The sequence below is a fragment of the Silurus aristotelis genome, assembly GCF_946808225.1.
Source record: "Silurus aristotelis genome assembly, chromosome: 3".
Classification (NCBI taxonomy): domain Eukaryota; kingdom Metazoa; phylum Chordata; class Actinopteri; order Siluriformes; family Siluridae; genus Silurus; species Silurus aristotelis.
The window spans coordinates 3,977,217-3,998,433 of record NC_139576.1 but is presented as its reverse complement, the minus strand read 5'-3'; the positions used below and the strand labels follow the sequence as shown (position 1 = coordinate 3,998,433).

General features: G+C 38.8%; 1 protein-coding gene across 2 annotated transcripts in view; it reads right to left on the bottom strand.

The window, feature by feature from the left end:
- Positions 1 to 21,217, bottom strand: part of LOC310723345 (glucosylceramide transporter ABCA12-like) — a 62,459-nt gene that overhangs the window by 14,717 nt on the left and 26,525 nt on the right. For both annotated transcript variants that reach the window (XM_083536197.1, XM_083536198.1), the window contains exons 27-39: positions 17,959 to 18,195; positions 17,599 to 17,743; positions 16,575 to 16,821; positions 15,548 to 15,637; positions 12,964 to 13,063; positions 12,754 to 12,881; positions 10,546 to 10,633; positions 9,517 to 9,625; positions 7,104 to 7,158; positions 3,437 to 3,614; positions 2,333 to 2,448; positions 1,108 to 1,267; positions 266 to 519 (exon numbers count right to left, since the gene is read on the bottom strand). In XM_083536197.1, the coding sequence (XP_083392323.1) occupies positions 266 to 519; positions 1,108 to 1,267; positions 2,333 to 2,448; positions 3,437 to 3,614; positions 7,104 to 7,158; positions 9,517 to 9,625; positions 10,546 to 10,633; positions 12,754 to 12,881; positions 12,964 to 13,063; positions 15,548 to 15,637; positions 16,575 to 16,821; positions 17,599 to 17,743; positions 17,959 to 18,195 (1,907 nt within the window). The remainder of the gene's footprint in view (positions 1 to 265; positions 520 to 1,107; positions 1,268 to 2,332; positions 2,449 to 3,436; positions 3,615 to 7,103; positions 7,159 to 9,516; positions 9,626 to 10,545; positions 10,634 to 12,753; positions 12,882 to 12,963; positions 13,064 to 15,547; positions 15,638 to 16,574; positions 16,822 to 17,598; positions 17,744 to 17,958; positions 18,196 to 21,217) is intronic.

Genomic DNA, 21,217 nt, shown 5'->3' with positions numbered 1-21,217 from the left:
TTAGAGATAAGAGTGTGACCTTTACATGTCATAGGGTGTTTAATAGATATCAAGCGTGATTTTCTGATGTCATAAGGGGGCGCAAGAAATAACACGTGTGACGTTCTGATTATGTATTACACTCATTACATTACATCCACAGTGGTACTAATATATTTCCTCACTGCTGTCAATTTAATTTTAATCCCTCAATCATTCTCTTATGATGCAGTTATTATTTATATTATTCCTTCCAGCCGACCCCGCCCTGCTCCGCACTCCTCACCTGACTCTGCAGAGGAGCCACTTGTTCATCAGCAGCCGCAGACTGAAACAGATGAACCCCTGCAGGATTAGCGAGATGAAAATCCACCCCAGGACGTCCATGCCGTACGGGTTCTTATATGCGTCCACTCCGTACGCGCTCAGGACCTGGACCTGGAGGTCCACCCTGGCCAGCTCCATCAGCCCGTTCCCAAAACTGAACTGAGGGAACACCAGGAAGATGTTGCTGAGGGTGTGGTACACCGCCTGGATGTGCTGTGTGTGAGAATAGAAAAGAGAGTCATTAGTCTGATGATCAGTAATACACAACATTGCCAAAAGTATTGAAAATTCTCCTTCACTTTCCACACTTGGTTCCAGCATGACGATGCTCCCGCCCCCAAAGAACTACACCAGATTACCAAAAGTTTGTGGACACCTGACCATAATATTGCTATGTGCTCCTTTTTAAACATTCCACTTTGAGTCTCTGTTTGCTCTTATAATAACATCCAAACGTCTGGGAAGATGTTCAACTAGATTTTGTATGTGAGCAAAGTCAGGTACTGATGTAGGTGAGGTGAGGAGGTCTGGGGTGAAGTCAAAATTCACATTCATCCCAGTAGAGTTGGAGATCTTCCACTCCAACAGATATCTTCATGGAGCTGGCTTTGCACATTGTCATGTTAGAACAGATTTGGGTCTTCTAGTTCAAGTGAGGGGAAAATTTTATTCTACCACATCCAGAGACGTCTTTGTGTCTCCAACTTTTGGTGTAGATGAACGTATGGGTGGAAAAGTCAGGTGTCTCAATACTTTTGTTCATATTGTGTGTGTATACCCGTATCCACAGCCGGTTCTCACCTCGTCATTCTGGTTCGCTTGTCCGAGGAAGTACACGATGGCCGTGGAGATGATGGTGTTCATGCTGATGAAAAGGTTGATACACACGTAGCTGATGAAGGCCATTTCTGCGTCTTTGAACACGGTCGATAAGAGGTACATCCAGGGGAAGCTTGCAAATCTGCCCCAAAAAAAAAAGAAAAAAGAGGGGAGTCAGGGATATTAATTGAACACAAGTACAAATTATGCCCTGGAAAAAAAAGCGCAAAGGAGTGAGAAAGAAGGGAGTGTAAAAAAAAAAAAAAAAAAGAAAAGACAAAATAAAGTGTTCAGGAGCCGAGCCGAGAGACGCAGGAGATAAATGGCTTCATCAGCTCTTTTCATGGCAAAGCTTTTCTCTCGCCTTTTAGGACGATCTTTTTTTTTATTTATTACTCTCAGTGATTGGGGTGGTAAAGGATAGAGGCAAGAGAGTGTGTGTGTGTGTGTGTGTGTGTGTGTGTGTGTGTGTGTGTGTGTGTGTGTGTGTGTGTGTGTGTGTGTGTAATTTATGGATCTGAAAACATGATGCTAATGATGGATTTTTTTTTTTTTTGCTTAATAAAAATGTGCAATAACACTTTCAAAAATGATTCTTTTTTTTTTTTTTTTTTTTTTCATCGATTGTAAAAAAAAATGTGCACCCGGAAGCTTCTGTCACCAAAAAAACCCACAAATTTCTTGCAAGTGCAAACATACAGTACTTGGCAGTAAAGCTCTTTCTGATTCTGATTCTTCTGATACTTTTTTTGATGTTATTTGAATTGAGTTGATTTTAATAAGCTAGCCTGTTTGCTAGCCCCAGGTGAGATTAGCCTCAGCCCCAGGTTTTAATGTAATTAGTCACTAATCCAAAATTAAACGATGTTTTCAGGGAATTTAATTTAGTGATGGAGCGAAGAAATCACGTCTAGCTTCGGTGCTAATTTCTTCGAAGGAAAAAAAAAGAACACATTTTTTAATTTAAATGATCTTTGATCTGTGATGAAACACAGGCAATTATCACATGATGAAGAACCAGTAGGAATGAATTCAAAACTTGTTCCTTACGCATTTAATGTCGCACCGTGTGTAAGTTTATAGTTATGAGTTATGAGTCGTGAGTTTCGTTCTGTCTCCATGCGATAACATCTGGCAGGATTAAATGTAACTAGAAAATGGATAAAAAGTCCGACATGTTCCTTCTGAAATAAATATTAAGACTGACCCGAAGAGAATGAAGAGCAGAGACACGGCTCCCAGGTTCAGTCTGTCAGTGAAGGCAGGGAGCTGGAACACTGCGATCACAATGATGGAGAGAATCACAGGGATCATGTACAGGGCCTGGAGAGAGAGAGAGGGGGGGGGGGGGGGTTTGATGTTATGAGTCTGTATGTTTAATGCTTTGGCAATATGAATGTCCATATTTGTCATGCCAATAAAGCAACCTTTCAATTTTAAATGTTGAGAGAGAAAGAGGAAGAGTAGGAGAGAGTGAGAGTGACAGACAGATAGAGGAAATAGAAAGAGGGAGAAAGAAAGAGACAGATAGACAAAGAAAAAATAAGAAAGGGGTTACAGTGAGAAAGAGAGTTAAAGAGACAGACAGACAGACACAGACAGACAGATAGACAGACAGACAGACAGACAGACAGACAGACAGACAGACAGACAGACAGACAGACAGACAGACAGACAGACAGAAAACAAAAAAGGAGGGAGAGAGTGGGAATTGGAGAGAGAAAGAGACAGACAGACAGAGAAAAGAGAAAGAGAGAGGGACACAGATCGAGAGGCAGAGTAATTAAGGGAGACAGAAATATATACAGTGGAACCCGGTTATCTCGCCCTCGGTTACTTTGACAACCCTATTAAGTCGACGTTTTTGAAGTGGAACCGCCAAACTCTCGCTTTGTCTAAGCATTTTTTATCGGTTATGTCGACTTTTTTATGTCGCTGAACCCTGATATCTCGAGCACAAGGGGGGAAAAATTTGCCATTTAATGTCGGTTATCTCGATCGGCACTGTGCAGCCGCAGAAGAACTCGCGAAAGTGGCGGAAAAATCATAACCGGGTTCCACTATATATACATGCATTATTTAGAAATGTGTAAAATATCATTAATATTTTATGATAATAATACCAATATTATCATAGACTATTTTTAAAGAATGCTTTTTTTTACATTATATTCACACATCATTTTTTTACTTTTAATAACTGAGAAAAGGTCAAAAAAATATTTTCTTAAACAATGAAATATCTGAATAACCCTAGAAATGAACGTGAACAATCCTATTTCCAGATCTTGTGTATAAAACCCTCTGGTACCATGTCGTAGAAGAAGTTGATGATCCAGTAGAAGGGTTCGCTGATGCCTGAGATGTGCTGCAGCATCTTAGCGCCGATGTGATGCTCATGAACCTCGTAGATGACAAAGCTGGCTGTCATGATGGAGAAGCCGGTGAGGACGCACATCGCCACCAGGACGTTGACCAAGTTTCGGACACTGAAAAACGCCAGAGAAACCGTTTACTTGGATCAACATCAGATGATCCTGCACACATCCTATTACAATGTTCTTTTTGAAAATCCAATTCCACAATCCCTTTACTCTTATAATGAGTTCCACTGTTCTGCAAAGATGTTCCATGAGATTTTGGGAAGAATTGTGTTCCTTCAGCTACTAGGGTTTTAGTAAAGGTGAGGTGAGGAGGCCTGGGGTGCAGTCAGCAATCACATTTATCCATATTGGGTTGGAGCTCTATAGCAGGAGATCTTCCACATTTTCTCACCCATGGAAAAGAGATCTTAATGGAGCTTTGTGCACAGAGGCATTGTCATACTGGAACAGGTTTGAGTTTCCTTCATCAAGTGAAGGGAAAAAAAACGTCCAATACAAAGGTGTGTCTTCAACTTTTGGTGAAGAACCACATATGGGTGAAAAGGTCTAAGTATACTTCTGTCCATATTGTTACATAGGTCAGTGATCGTAAAATGGAAACAATCTTTCAATAAAAATACAAGCTGCATTATGGAAATTAAAAATCTACAAACTTCATTGCCGACCTGAAACACCGTGCTTTTCTCCTCTCTCGCTAACGTCATGATCATTTGTTCCATTTCGTCCGCGTTATAGGAAAACCTGAGTCATTTTTATAAACAACCTTTCAAGCCCTTGTTTTCCCTCCATCTCTTTTCTTTCCTCCGTTCCACATATTTCAGGCTTTGCTCTTCGCTAATACAAACCGCCCGGCTCGCATTAGTGCCAAATGTTCACCTCGGCTGTGTGGAGGCCGCTTGTGCTCTTTAGATCGATTTTCTCATTTGTTCCAGGCTCTCATCGTGCCTGGCCTTTGGCCGCCGCTTTCGCCCTCGTGGAAGAGTAATAGTGAGAAGCAAGGCCTGAGGGAGAAAGTGCGCCTGTAGGTACCTCTTTAAAAAATACACACCGAGTGACCAGGACTTCTGTTAAAATAAAAGGTCTGAGACAGAGTTTCAGACGGTAATCTGCATTAACTCTCGCAGAAAAAGTCCAGGAGGAACATCTTGAAGATGTGAGCATCGAAAAACATTCTTTAGAATTGTGCGCTTGTTTACTCATAATAGGATTAACATCAGAAAGGCTTTATCAGATAACTGTGAAAATGCAAATGTGTGCAGAGAAGAAGTAAAGACAGAAGTGTTGCAACTCCTGAGTTCTCCAGCCATATGTAGGTATGTGGTTCTTCCCCAAAATGTTCCCACAAAGTTGGTTGCACACAATTGTATTAGGACGTGGGAGCATTGAATTTTCCTGAATTAGATGACCCAAACATGTTCCAGCATGACAATGCTCCTGTGCACAAAAGCCGGCTCCATGAAGATATCCTATACATGGAATGGAGTAGAAGATCTCCTGTTATTGATCTCCAACCCTATTGAACACCTTTTGGATGAATGTAGATGCTGACTGCACTCCAGGCCTCCTCACCTCACCTACATCCCTACCTGACTTTACACCCTTGTGGGTGTATGAATCTCCAAAAAATCTTCACAAAATCTTTACAAAATCTAGTGAAACATCTTCCCAGAGGAGTGGGGGGTTGGTTTTTATAACAGCCAATGAGGACTAATGGGTTTCTACATTTTAAATAAAACCAAAAAGTATTTTCCATCCTGACTCACTCACAGTGGTTAACTCAGTGGTACCCTGACACTCCAGTTTCTATGGCAACAAGCCTGACCACGCTGATTGAATGTTAATCACCTGGCGTAATCATCAGCGCTCAAGTTCTAGTGTTAACATGTTACATCTGACAAGTCCTAAGAGGCTTTGTTTGTTTGTTAGCTTGTTTTTTTTCAGATTTTTATTTGTCCATAGTAAAATGGATAGTAATCAAATTGTTGTACTATTTAAAAAATGTAGCGGGGAAACGTCAAAAAGAGTAGATGGGAAAAACAATACAAGAAACAAATTAGGTCAAATGGAGTAGGGGCGGGACTTGTGGCATTTAATTGACAGAAAATGAGAAAATTAATACCAGAAGTTAATTAGGTTAAAGGGGGTGGAGCTTGTGGCATGTGAGTGACAGGAAACTGGAAAGAACAATAGGTGGTAAAATATTGGGACAAAAAGTCAGGGCTTGAACACATCAATAATAGAAAGCGGGAAAATAAATACAAGGTAATAATGAAAATAATATAGGGAAAGGGGGGGGGGTTCACGTGATTTTAGTGACAGAAATCGAGAACATTGATACAAAAGGATACTGAGGTAAAAGTGGGCGGGACTTGGGACAAGCAATTGACAAATTGCGGTAAGAATTAATACAGAAGGTTTTTGAGGTCGAATAGAAAAAGTTGTGGATTTTACAGCAGGGATTGAACGTATCAATAATAGAAGGCGGAAGAATGAATACAAGTAAATAATGAGATAAAATAGGGAAAGGGGGCAGGGCTTGCGGGATCTCAAGTGACAGACTCAGGAAAATGCATACAAAATGATATTGAGGTAAAAGGGGGTAAAAAGGGGGTGGGACTTGGGACAAGCAATTGACAAATAGTGGGAAAAATAATACTAAAAGGTTTTTTTTGAGGTAAAATAGAGAAAGGGGTGGGGCTTGCAGCATGTAAGTGACAGAAAGTGGAAAAATTAACGTTTAATAAAGTAAAAGAAGGGGGGAATCTTGCGACATAAAAGGACAAAAAGTGGGAAAAAAATAAGCGACTTAAAGCAGAAAAAACGTGAAAGAAAGTTTACTGAGGTGGAAGCTGGGGGCTTGCAGGATCTAAGTGATGAAACAAAGAAAAAATAGAAAAGAAAGATTACAAAGGTGAAAGGTGGCAGTGTTTTTGGCATATAATTGACTGAAAGCAGGAGAATGAGTACAAAAGTGTACTGTTATAAAGTAGGAAAGGGGGCGGGGCTTGCAACATGTCAACAACAGAAAGCTGGAAGATTAAAACAAAAGATTATTAAGGTAAATTTTGGAAAGGGGCTTGTGGGATGTTGGTTAAATCAGTAAGTTTAAAACCACACATTTTTCTGTTAATCGTTCCTCAATTATTTGAAGAGAAAAAAAGACTGATATTTGCGAGCATACTCTGAAGGTTTAAATGTTGGAAGGTCTGCACTCTTCTCTGCTTCCTCTCATCTGAAACGTGTCAGGAATGTAATCTGCCTCGCATTTCATCCTAAAATCGACTTCTTTTTATAAAGTTCCAGATGAGTGGCGTTGCATGAACTAACCTCTAAACCACCTTGAGAGGATGAGGATATTTCTCAGGGCTCGGTAATCGATAAAGCGAGCTCAAAGCAAACCCATTTAATGCGATGAAAGAGGAGTAAATACAGCCGTCAAATTTCATTACTGCAAGTGCTTCAACGGGAATGGTAATGTCCTTACGCTGTTTGCGTTTCCCTTCCGGGTGGCATTGCGTCCCTTTTATTGAGTTGTACATGTAAAAAAACAAAAAAACGATCGTTTGACCAAAGTACAATGAACTACATGCTTACATGGCGTCTTCTTGCTCCACCTGGCCAGGGTAGGGATGGCTGGACAGAGAGATGGCTGCAGGCAAAGGAAGAAAAAAAAAAAAAATGAAAGACAGGATTAAATGCATGCCAGGTTCACATTCACACAACGGTGGCTCGAGCCACGTCACGAGCGAGCCAGGCAGCTGGCCTGATGAACCCTTGCTGGATTTATGCCCTGTTTTCAGGCCCGAGTGAGTCCACCAGCTACATTTGAATGATTGCATCTCCCTTTTCCCCTTATTGACTGCTGGGTCTGCATTAATCTTGCCTACAGGCAGACGGTGAATCTCAGCCACTGGCCCAGTGCTGCTAAAATAAAAGGCTGAAGCCTCTGTCCTGCTTTATTCACTTCAACCTGGCTCTCAGCACCGCTAATTACAATTCCTGACACTGCACTGAATCCTGGCAGGGACGGAAGATAAACATTGCCCCCTGGCTTAGCACCAGAGAAGTGCACAACAAATCAGCAAAGAATAAGAGAATGAATGAAGACCTGAGGCATCAAGGCATGGGCGGTTTTACATTCAGAAACCAGCCATGACCCCCATAACACGTAAATATTACACTTATCTCCAACTAATAGCGCTTTTCTACCAATAAAATAATGCAGCAACAATTAAAAACAAGCCAAGTCAAGGCTGTTTCTACAATAGTAGCTGTTAGAGTAGGAGGAGTTTATATAGAGGTTGCCAAATCATTAGTTATACTACAAAATTTTAGGTAAAAAAAACAAAAAAAACAACAACATTGTATTAACAGGAAGTAACCCAACCCATTTTTGAATTGTCATATAATTGAAATACAGTCAATGGTGCCGATGCTTTAATTGTAACTTTAAAAAAAAACACAGACGAAGAAAACTTTAATATAATAGCTAAAACAAATAAAAGGATGGCAATACTTGAATCATCTCCGAAAATACAGAGAAGCGCATTTCTGCTAAACAATGGCTGAATGCCACCCAAAACTCAATAATGGCTATATGGCACATGAACGCAGTCAGAGGTGCCAATAATTGAATATACAGTGGGAAAAACCTTATCATTTACACTTTGGTGGAAAAAAACAGAGGAGGACATTTTTAATTAATGAACATGTGGCACGCAGCACAGTCAGGGCGCCGATACTTTTCATTATTTCTACACTTTAATGGAAATCAGCAACTTTTGCTTGGCACTCCAATACAGGGGAGGGTGCCAAAACTTTTATCGTCATTGAAAATAAATTGTAACAAACATGCCTTTAAAGCTGAAGTGGCGCCCCAATGCGGTGGAGGGTGGCAATACTTATTAACTTTGCATTTAATGACTGGGTGGTAAATAAATACAGAGAGGGGTGCTGATATTGTGCTAATCAGTATGAAACAAGCTTATTTATTAGTGGATGTGGCAAACAAATACACTCGAGGGTCAAAACGTGATACATTTCCCTGGTTGTTTAAAGGTGGACGATATTTTCACTGAAAATACAAAGTTGCAAAATTATGTTGAATGATTATGTGGCGCAAAATAATGTTGAGGGGGCCAATACTTTTAACCTTCACTGAAAATAACGAGTATCAATACAGCCAGAGGGGAGCCAATATTTGAGGTTTGCTAATTAACTTCATGTTGAAAATTACAATTCGTGTGCTTTATGCTTTGTGTGCTACAAAACTCTTATGATGTCCCAAAGTGTGTGTTATAATGCATATGCTGAAATGCATGGGTTACATTGCATATTTTTATAATGCATACGTTGTAATGCATGAGGTATAATGTGTATGTTGTAATGGATCGGTTGCAACGCGCATGTTATAATGCATATGTTATAATATAGACGTTATATGCTTGCTGTAATGCATGAGCTATAATGCTTGTGGTATAATGCATATGTGGTAATGCATGAGTTATAATGCATGGGTTATAAGCATGTTATGTGTGTAGTACAGGGAATGTGATGTGAGATAGAAACATGTCTCATGATGCATGTTATAGTGCATACTATAATACAGGCATTATAATGCATGCTATAGCGTGTGTACTATAATGAATGATTTATAATGCATGTTATAGTGTGAGTCTATAATGAATGTGTTATAATGCATAATATAGTGTGTGTACTATAGTGAACATGTTATAATGCATGTTATAGTGTGTGTACTATAATGAATTTGTTATAATGCATGATAGTGTGTGTACTATAATGAATGATTTATAATGCATGTTATAGTGTGTGTACTATAATGAATGTTTTATAATGCGTTATAGTGTGTGTACTATAATGAATGTGTTATAATGCATGTTATAGGGTGTGTACTATTATGAATGTTTTATAATGCATGTTATAGTGTGTGTACTATAATAAATGGGTTACAATGCATGCTTTATAATGTATGTGTTATAACACTCACCATACTGCTGTGGCTGTTTGTTTGCTGGGATACTGGACCGCAGGATGAAGTTGTTGAGGCTGTTGAGGTAAGCTGGCATGGAGTGATGGCCTTCAGGGTTGTACCACACCTGCAGGGGTAATAACAGCTCTAATTACAACTAATACACTTACAGGAACCCTGTCAATTTCCCATAGTTAATTTAATCAGAGGATGGAACAAAGCAACATTCCACTTCCCAGTTAGAGTCTCTGCACCAGTTACTTCGGATTTACAACTTTCGGATCTCTCAACTTTGTCGTCCTGCAGAACACGCCCATATCCAATCATTGAACTCTTATTGAAAATTAACAGTGTCTGGTTGTTTTACTGCTGTAAGCCAGTGTAAATGTGAAGGTACGAACAACAATGATATGAATAGTCATGATGTGTCACAGTGTGAGGAATGCACCATTTGCCGACTTCTACATACATGAGCTTATGAACACCCATGATTGGCTAATGCCATTGTGCACTTACAGCTGAAAACAGGGCACTTCATTGCTTTCTTTCAATATTGTATTACTGTAAAAAAATGTCAGTGCTTCAGGAGTATTAAGTACTCACTCTCACGAGAGAAAGAGTCAGATACTGTATAAAATAAGTTCTAATAAAGGGAATGTATTTGAGATGAGATTAAGAGGTTAGAAAGACAGTGAGGCAATTTATTTAGGACAAAAAAGGAAAAGGATGAGACAAAACTTTAGGTTATATTGCACTATATTTTGATTGCATAAAAAAAAAAAAATTGTGCTGGTCATCTGTCCCAGGTTTTTTTATTTTATTAATAATACTTGTCCCCCTCGCAGTTACGTTTAAAAAATATGCATAAAATAAAATCCACTGCAGAAAAAATACTTCTAAAAACGTACAAAACAAACCCAATTAAATGAACTTCCTGTAAAGCAGTGAACTGAAGAATCCCACACTGTAAATATTGCGGTGTGAATCGACGGCCACGTTAAACCCTCGCCTGCTCTTTAAATAGTGACCGCGTCGGTGATTTATTACCTTTGTGAGCGTTCTGTTCTTTGGCACATCCAAAATGTCCATTTGGAGATTGGTGGGAAGGGGGTTCCCAAAGGACCAGCCTCCGTACCTACACACCCACACACACACACACACACACACACACACACACACAGTAGTTTACTTCTTTAAGATGAAATAGGTCAGGTCACTACAACATGCAGTTTTGCATATTGATTTCACATTAATTAGCCGTCTTGCTCATTGGTGTTTTCTCCTCCGAGTCCACGATGCGCTCGTGATTTGTCTTTGTTATTCTCTCTGCACCTTTTTACACCACATGAATAATGCATGACTTATAACCGCTTTTGTGCATAATAAAGAACTCCGATGTGCCTGGCAATTTCATCAAAGCAAAAGGCCGAAAGGTCAGAACGTCGATTTCAGCATGACGAGAAACCCACAAAGGGTCTCCTCTCATTAGTATATTTTAATCCTGATAAATACAATGTACAACTAGCACATTTTTATAACCTGGTATCATAAGACTGTCATAAGAATGGCAAAAGCAGTCATAAGTTGCCATGGCTGTTTAGTGATATGACTTATGTAGATAAGTTAACGTTAAACATTTTTTCAAACAATTTTTACTCAGATATATCAGAAGGCCATTGTGTCGCAATGACAGTTGTTATAATGCTCTATAATGTACGTCAGCCTGAAGGGTGTCAACATTATTTTGTCATAAATATAACATGAAAGGTGTAAAATACATGAAAATCTCTATTTATTTATATGTATTGTACTCATAACAAAATGCTTATTGTCATTAAGCTTATGATAGGTTATAAACCTATCATAAAGACAGGATCAGTAACAATAACAGTCATGAGTCAAGACTGGTAAGTAATAGGAGTCATGGTGCTATTACCATCAGTGTTTAACCCTCTGCTATCACTGGGCAGTCATGGCAACTCATAATAGCCTTCATATGTTATAAACATGTAATAAACACTTATGAGTCACTATGACCGTCTAGTGCTCTGTGTCATTTTACCATTATTATCAACTCTTCAAACCTTTTGATAGTCATTTGTTGTCTGTGATATCACTGTGCAATGCTAGGAACTCAGCTATCATATGTCATACACATATCGTAAGTGCTCATTAGGTGGTATGGATGGCCAACAATGTCATAGCCATGGCAAACTGTTTTATGATCATTGTGTAACGTCGTTTTAATAAATACTTCCTGATTGGCATAACATGCTTATGTGGCTGCATGTCATAACAACCATATAACAACTTTATAAATACTTACATAGTCATATTGTATATAAAGTCTCTACCAGGTGTACACTGCCACTTTAATGTCAGGTTGACATTCCGCCTGAGTCATATGACATTATGCCAACCACACAGTTTTATATTACGCTATTGTGCATAATATATATATTTCCAGGATTTTCATGATATATCCTGACTGATATTATTGGACAGTCATGGCAAGTCATGAACATGCCATAAAGCGGTCATGATTTGTCATGAGTGACACGAGTTACTAAATCATTTGTCATTAAAACCAGTGTCACTTGAATAAGATGTTATGTCAGTCTTTATGACCACTATTTAAAATGTTAATTCAGGTTTATGCCAGTCTTTACAAAGGGCTCATATAGGTGTCATGACCATGAACCCACCTAAGTGTTACCCGCCATATTATAAAGCCTTATCTCCAATGTAAGCAAGTACATATCATCCAATGCCTGGAAAGTGTCATAGCATAACCGTGTGCCAGTTTAATGTCATATGACTCAGGTGTTATGTCAACCTGACATTACAACTGATTATGCAGACGATTTTATACACCCAATGTCTATGTCAGGTTTCATAAAGGTCTCATATGAGTGTCATACATGTACCCACCCACACACACCTAGTTCAGTGTTATGAGGTGTTATGAGCATGCTATGGCAGGCAGTGAAAGCGACATAACATAACTGTATTTGTTATAAGAGTGATGACATCCTGAAAAGAGGTGTTATAACATGTCATAGCCCCATAAAACCAGCCTTGAGTTAAAGACCGCCCTCTTAGATCATAAAGTTCGATGTGTCATATGTTATAACGTATTAAAATGCAAACTCTCATTGCTATAAACCATTTACATCACATTTTACATTTGCAGCATTTTTCAGCATTTATAACGATTATAACGATAGGGATAAATGATGATCATGACGAACTTGCCTGTCTTGGATGAAGTCGTTAGCAGTGGCCACGAGGTAACTCTCCACGTCGATGTTGCTCAGGTTGTAGACAATTTGAGAAGAGGGGTTGGTCTTGTGAGGCGGCTCGTAGCCAGACTTCGGACATGTCTGAGAAGGAACAGATCACACGTCGATTTGTGTCACGCTGAACTAGCATAACGGACAATAAATATTAGTGTCTGGGACTCACCTGTGAATATTTCCCACATTTACATTTCTCAAACACAGACACGGGGGTTCCTGTAGAGGTCCACTGATTTGACACGGACATGTTCTTCTTCTGACACAACCTGCAAGAAAAAGCAAAACGTTCCTATAAAAAACCCACCCTACCATCTCATTCCGGAAATCCACAAAAAACCCTAAAACTTATCCTGTGGAAAAGAATTATAAAGTATCATTTCGACTTTATTTATTATTTTAGGATATTAGATTATTAGCTTGACTGCATATCCTACTGTGCCTTTATGTTCATATTATCACCTTATTACACGATGCGATGATGTCATTTTGGCAAAAAAAATAAATAAAAAATTCTGAATATATTACGTTATAAATTCAACGTAATGCCGCGTTCTTTCTGCACGTTCTCGTTATTTTACCTTTTCGATCTCCTTCTTTTGAGATGATATCTCATTTGTTCTAGATGCCATTTTCATTGACTTGATGTTTATTAAAGGTATTTTTTTTGACCTAAATCATTGTAAGTGATTTTTTTTTTTTATTTTATTGAATAATCAAGGTATTGCATTTGCTTACAAAATTATAATTTTGCCACGTTGCATAATTTCAACCTATTATTATTCCATGTCTTCTTATTTTCCCATATTTTTTCTAAAGCCATAATATTTTTATAGCAGCAGCACAACATGTCCAATTCCTTGTAATTGGTAATAAAGATAATTCTGATGCTCTTGTTTCACTTTTAGATCAATATTTTGAGCTATTATCAATACACCATGTCATTTTGACTCAAATTATAAGATCCGATAACACGATGCATCCAAAGGTATTGGGACACACACATTTTCCAGATATATGTGGTTCTTCCCCAAACTCTTCCCCACAAATTTGGAGGCACACAATTGTCATCTCTAAATCTTTAAGTTTCATGCTGGAACATGACAATTTCTTAAATTCACTTGTGCCGAGACCCAAACCTGAGTGAACGTTATTATGAGAGCAGACGAGGACTAAATATGTTCCAAAGCACATAGTAATCAGGTGTCCACAAACTTTTGGCCATATAATGTAATTTTATATATATAAATATTTTGTATACACACACACACACAACTATTAGGAGATCTTGTAAAGAAAGAGGAAGTGCTAATGCAATATCTCTGTGTGTGTGTGTGTGTGTGTGTGTGTGTGTGTGTGTGTGTGTGTGTGTGTGTGTGTGTGTGTTGTGTGTGTGTGTGTGTGTGTGTGTGTGTGTGTGTGTGTGTGTGTGTGTGTGTGTGTGTGTGTGTTTATCAACTAAGCTTTCGCTGATGTAATATGCAAACACTGAAATGAATTAATTTGCATTAGTATACAGAATGCTCATGAAAACACGTTTTGAACACACACACACACACAAACACACACACACACACACACACACACACACACACACAAACACACGCACATTTGCATTAACATATTCAAGAAGGACACTAGAGGTCGAATGTGCGATCGAACGCCACTACACTCATCACACTTCACTGTCAGACAATGTGATTATCATTCGGATTGGAAGCCGAGCACCTTGGCATGACCTCGTGGACTATTAAATGTAAAAAAGAAAAGAAAAAAAAGAAAACATTGAAATATGGAAACGATTGTGAGACTTGGCTGCAGAAGCGGCGGAGCCGAGTGATATGATTAGTGATATATAAGGCAGATGGGTTTTTATAAATATTGAATATATATTGCGTTCTGTCTTTGCAGAGCCGTAAATAAATAAATGATAGATTTAAAAATAAAAATAAAAAGCTTGTATTATTATTATTATTATTATTATTATTATTATTATTATTATTATTATTATTATTATTATTATTATTATTATTGGCAAAATACACAATATAGAAAAGTTTGTAGAAACCAAACCTTAAGATTTGTGCTTCTTTTTAATCATCCCATTCCACATTAAGTTCCCATTTGCTGTTATAATAAGCTCCACTCTTCTGGGTAGATGTTCCACTAGATTTTCTGGAGATTTATGCTCATTCAGGGCACAAGTGTGTTAGTAAAGTCAGGTAATAATGTAGGTGAGGTGTGGAGGCCTGAGGTGCAGTCCAGCGTTCACATTCATTCATGTTCAATTGGGTTGGTGCTCTATAGCAGGAGATCTTCCACTCCAACGTTCCCATACAAAGTACTAAATGTTCATAGAGCTGGCTTTGTGCACGCTGTGTCGTGCTGGAGCAGGTTTGGGTCTCGTAGTTCGAGTGAAAGGAAAATGCCACGCTCCCAAACGCATCCAAAGACATTTTATACGATTGGTTACTTCAACTTTGTTAGAACAGTTTGAGGAAGAAGTGCATTTTAGTGGAAAAGTCGGGTGTCCTAATACTTTTGGACTACACCTTACACTAAATGCAAATGAGCGAGAAGTCAGGGATGTGATTTGTATTTTACAGTATAAAGAGAATGTGATTTTTTTATATATATATATATATATATATATATATATATATATATATATATATATATATATATATAGAGAGAGAGAGAGAGAGAGAGAGAAAGCCATTAGAACATAATGTGGGACAGCGGGAGGGACTCACGTGCTGTCAGGATTACTCGTGCAGTAGTGATCTATACCAGGATATGACATCATGGCATCCACAAGGTAACTGGAGCTGGAGTTCTGGTTACTGGAAAACAGAGGGGAAAAAACATCTGAATGTTATAAAATTCAATCCAAAGCATGAAAATTGAATACAGAGCACACAATCACACTCACTGTTATAAAAATGTAGTGTTTTATTCCCTAAACGCCACCAAAATAACTATTTACCTATTTAGAGTGGGTCAAAAGTTTGTGGACACCTGGTCATTAGATTGGTTATGTACTTCTTTTAGTTACTGTCATATCTTGATGATAGATGCTTACATTTGTACCAAGAACAGTATGACCTGTTTGTCATGTACTGATATGCAGGTCTATATATATATATATATATATATATATATATATATATATATATATATATATATATATATATATATATATATATATATATATATATATATATATATATGCAGTCTTTCTGTCATTAAACTCTGGGTATCTTTTATAAGCGTCCTGGTGTTTGTGTGACTGATATTCCGGGGCCTGTATTGGAGAAACCGAACAAGAACGAATGGGATGAGACTCTCGTAGTTGCAGCTACATCAGAGACAGACCTAACAATCCCAAAGGTGTTTAAAAGAATTGGAGCTCTTCCGCCACAACCCATGAAAGCGTATCCTCCTGGAGATGGCTTTGTGCTGGAACAGGTTTTGTAGTACTACCTCATCCTATACAAATTTGGCAGAAAAACCACATGTGGTGTCCAAATACTTTTGACTGCCATGGAACATAGTGTGAACAAGCTATTCCCCACATTAGGGCATTATAGCAGCTATAAATGTACAGGATAACCCACTGGCAGCATGACAAAGGGATTTGTTTAGTCTTGTTAAGTTGAAATGAGGGAAAGAGAAAGACGGATTGCAGCTGCTATAACGTAAGTGAGAACAGGAATCGCACATCTGGAAACGTTTTAAGTTCTTTATTTGACAATATCATTCAAAGTGTTGGTCGTGTACCTGAAGAAGGCGTACTGATTCCCCGAATTGTACATAGCAGGCGTCAGCTTCATCTCGGGGAAGAACTCCAGGTCGCTCTTGATGGAGCCGAGGCCCATGGCGGCGAGGACGAACAGAACCGGGAGCACGATCTTAGAGATCAGGCCCTTCCAGTTCCTCCTGGTGTGATGAACACGTTTGACAAGCATGGCCATCCCCTGCTGAACCATCAGCGCTAGACCTTTCACCGTAGCGTTTCCTGTGAGACCTGTGGAGCACCGTACACACCTTCAGCTGATACACTCAAACTGCATTGTGTAAATGAATAAATGGATAAATCCGTGTCATGTTTTTAATTGTTATAATGATTTGGGTGCGTGTTCTGCACAAGTCTGGTTCAGGCCTATAAAGGCCTGGCATAGGATATCCCTCAAGATAAATGTAAGTCTCTCTGGACGAGGGGTGCCCAATGTTGTAAATGTAAATACGGTGATTTTGAGAAATGCGTCAATGAATTTGGAGACAAAACTGGAGAAGAACAATTTTTCTTCGAAAGAGAAATATAACGAAAAAACTTTCTGTCACTCTTTTTCTTTCTAAAACCTATTTACTAAAAGTAATAGAATAAATGTAATCTTCTGGCACTACTTTTTTTCCTGGGTGTGATTCGGAGCAGCAGAATTCTCGATCTAACGAGCTTTATATACAATAAATATTGGAAAAATGACGCGTTATTGTGATCCATTCAGTCAGTTTCGCTCTTCAATTATCAATGAGAGCTTGAACTCTTTAAAGCTGGGAAGTGACCATGGTATAAGGCAAAAATCTACAGCAATGTGTGAGGCCTTACACCATTCTAATGCTTTAACTTGGGCCGTTCTTCACCGCCACATCGTGCACTGATATCCGGTCACACCTTACACCTCACACTGGATTATCCAACAAACACTAAATCCCTTTATAATTTAGAGACTTAACCCATGTTCTGATTGATTTTTGATGGTGTTGTGGTATAAATGTAATACAATCTGGAGGAAACACTGACTGGTGCGCTCTCCGTAGAACATGCTGGAGTTCAGGTCATCGTTCAGGGAGTCTTGGGAAGCTCCTGCGTCAAGCTGGGAGTTGGACACTGTGTACGGGCGATCCACCTCAGGCTCTACAGTGTCTTTCGTCAACTGCAGGAAAACCTGAAAAAGCCACAGAATCCATGGAGTTCCATAATGTCCCAGTGAATTAATGTTGGAATGTTTAAGGGTATACTGCATATATATATATATATATATATATATATATGTTTGTGTGTGTGTGTGTGTGTGTGTGTGTGTGTGTGTGTGTGTGTGTGTGTGTGTGTGTGTGTGTGTGATTGTGTGTGTGAGAGTGTGAGTATGTGTGTGTCCCTCACCTCCTCCAGCGTGGTGTCAGAGATGCCGTAGCAGCCCAGTTGAAGGGCCTCTAGGTTGTGATCCAGGCCACTGAGCAGTGAGCGGTAAGAAGATGCATTGTGAGAGTTGTAGACAGGCAGAGAGTAGACGATATCTCCCACCTCTCCCACCTTCAGCTGAGCCTCGGGCAGGTGAGCATGGACGAACGATTTCACCGCATCAATGTCAAACTTCTCCTCTGAGTTAGGAGGCAGGACCTGAGGAAGAGAAAGAATGAGAGACGTTTTCATTGTAAGTGTTTTGTGTGAGAGTTTATAGGGTGGAAAATGAACATGGGGATCTTGAAATTCCAAGTTTTAAAATGTATATAGATAGATAGATAGATAGATAGATAGATAGATAGATAGATAGATAGATAGATAGATAGATAGATAGATAGATAGATAGATAGATAGATAGATAGATAGATAGATAGATAGATAGATAGATAGATAGATAGATAGATAGATAGAAAATCATTTAACATGGGTAAAAACATCACAAAGATAAAATATTTAATTAAATCTTTTTAGTACATTGAAGTTCTATAAACATTAAAGTTGATGTTCATGGAAATGTATAATAGTCCACCTGATAGTAAAAGGAAAATTTATGAAACTGCAAATCTATTCAAATAAAAGTACAACCATGCACAACGTAATAAATTGTGATTTTAATTGCAAAATATGTTTGTTATGATGCATAAATCTTTTAGAACGATTTGAAAATAAATGAAAATATACAGACAATGATGCATGTACTACAACAACAACAAGGTGTCCTTTACCTGAAAAAAGGTTGATAATAAGCATTACATCTGTCTTATCACTATTAAGGAATTTCTTAAAAATCCATTTTTTTTATCTGAAAAATGCAGTGTTTAAGAGAGACTGCATTATTATCAGGTTTTATATGAATATACAGGTAGTCATTGACTTACGTTCATGATTGGTTCTGACAGACCGGTTGTAACACGATTTGGTCTTAAGTAGAGTAGGCTATATGTATAGTACTGTGAAATGATGTTATAAAAATCTTTAAATAGTATTTTATCATTATCTTCCATTATTGTTATACTGTATATATATCATAATTTTCTTTGTTCATTTTATGCCATTTGTATCATCTCTACACCATTTTGTTTCCTACTGTCGTACTGTCTAGCGATTGTGGTCGTAAAGTCTAATGGTCGTAAGTTGCATAGGTCGTAAGTCAACGACTACCTGCACAGTAAAACTGGGTGCCTTCTGCAGAGTGAAACTTCTGTGAAAAATCTTAAAAGCTGACCAAGAGGAAAGATGTATGAGGGGGTTTCAAGACTTGTTTTGTAACACACCAACAGATGGCAGCACAAGACTGCGTACACAGTCACAGGGAGCGCTGACCTTCATTAGTCAGTGTGCCAACAAACATCTTCCTGTGTACATCAGGAGCTGTGCAACTGGTGCTATTCTGATCATGCTCCTTATCACGTCTGCTATTCTGATCATGTGCATTACCTTCTTCTTCTTCTGACCTCTGCTCGATCCCCTTTAACCCCTTTGACCTTTAATACCATCATTCCTGACCTTCTCACAGCCAAACTGACCCAGATTTCTATGCCTACCCCAATCTGTCTGTGGATCACCAGCTTCCGGACAGACAGGCAGCAGACAGTGAGGTTGGGCAAACTCACATTCAGGTCTCTCACTATCAGCACTGGTGTTTCCCCAGGGTTGCGTTCTCTCCCCACTGCTCTTCTCACTGTACACAAATGACTGCACCTATAAAAAACCCTCAAGCTCCTGAAGTTTGCGGACAACACTACAGTCATTGGCCTCATCCAGGATGGAGACAAGTCTGCTTACAGACAGGAGGTTAAAGACCTGGCTGTCTGGTGCAACCACTATAACCTGGAGCTCAACACGTTCAAAACAGTGGAGATGATCGTGGACTTTAGGAGAAATCCCCTAGCACTCCCCCCACTTACCATCATGAACAGCACTGTAACAACAGTGAACAGTCATTCATGTTTCTGCGTACCACCATCTATCAGGACCTGAAGTGGGGCAATAACATTAACTCCATTGCTATAAAGGCCCAACAGAGGTTGTATTTCCTTCACCAAATGAGGAGATTCAACCTGCCACAGGGGCTGCTGAAACAATTCTACTCGGCCATCATTGAGTCTGTCCTATGTAGATCTATAATTGTCTGATTTGGTAGCTGAACAAGAGGCTGATCAAGAGGCTACAGTGGATGGTCAGGACTGCTGAGAGGATTATTAGTTCCCCACTGCCCAATCTCCAAGATCTTTACTCATCCAGAGTGGAGAAAAGGGCTAAGAAAATCACTTTGGACCCCACACACCCAGTTTTTTCCTCGCAGGCTATACTCATGATCAATTAAAATATTCAGAACTACACATTGTCCATCATAACTGTCACATTTGCACATAGAATCCAAATGGTCCATTTGTAAACTGAACAATTGTAAATAACATCTGTACAATTATTTAACAACTTTTTTACTCTGTATATACTGCATTATTTCACTGTCTGGTTTACAGTTCTGTTACATTATGTCTGTACGCTTTCTCTAAATTCACAAACACACAATGCAACTCCTTCTGACCTTCTCTATACTTCTCCATCAACATTTTCAAAGATATGTACCATCACACTCCTCCATTCCTCAGGCATCCTCTCACCTTCCAAAATCTTGTTGAACAATCAGGATCATGTGCATTACTACATCTGCTATTCTGATCACACACGCTACCACGTCTGCTAATCTGACCACATGTGTTACCATGATCTCTTTTCCTCTCACCCTATATGCCAAATTTGGCTACTACGGACTTCGCCCTTTTCCCGAGGATGAAGTTGAAGTTCAAAAGTCGCTGTTTTGACACCATTGTATAGAGAAATATATATATTTGTGTGTGTGTGTGTGTGTGTGTGTGTGTGTGTGTGTGTGTGTGTGTGTGTGTGTGTATATATGTATATGTATATGTATATGTATATGTATATGTATATATATAAAAAGTACTTTCTTTTAAACATAGCTGGTCTCCAAACTTTTTGATACCACATACTAAATACATAGTCACCCCAGGCTGCTCATCAGGGATACATGCACATAGTTCACACAGAATTCAAGACTTGATGCACTAAAAATCAATGGACCCGAAATCAAACCTTGTGGGACACCAAATTTAATTGAACCAGCTTGAGACCAACATCCACTCAGGGAAATAAT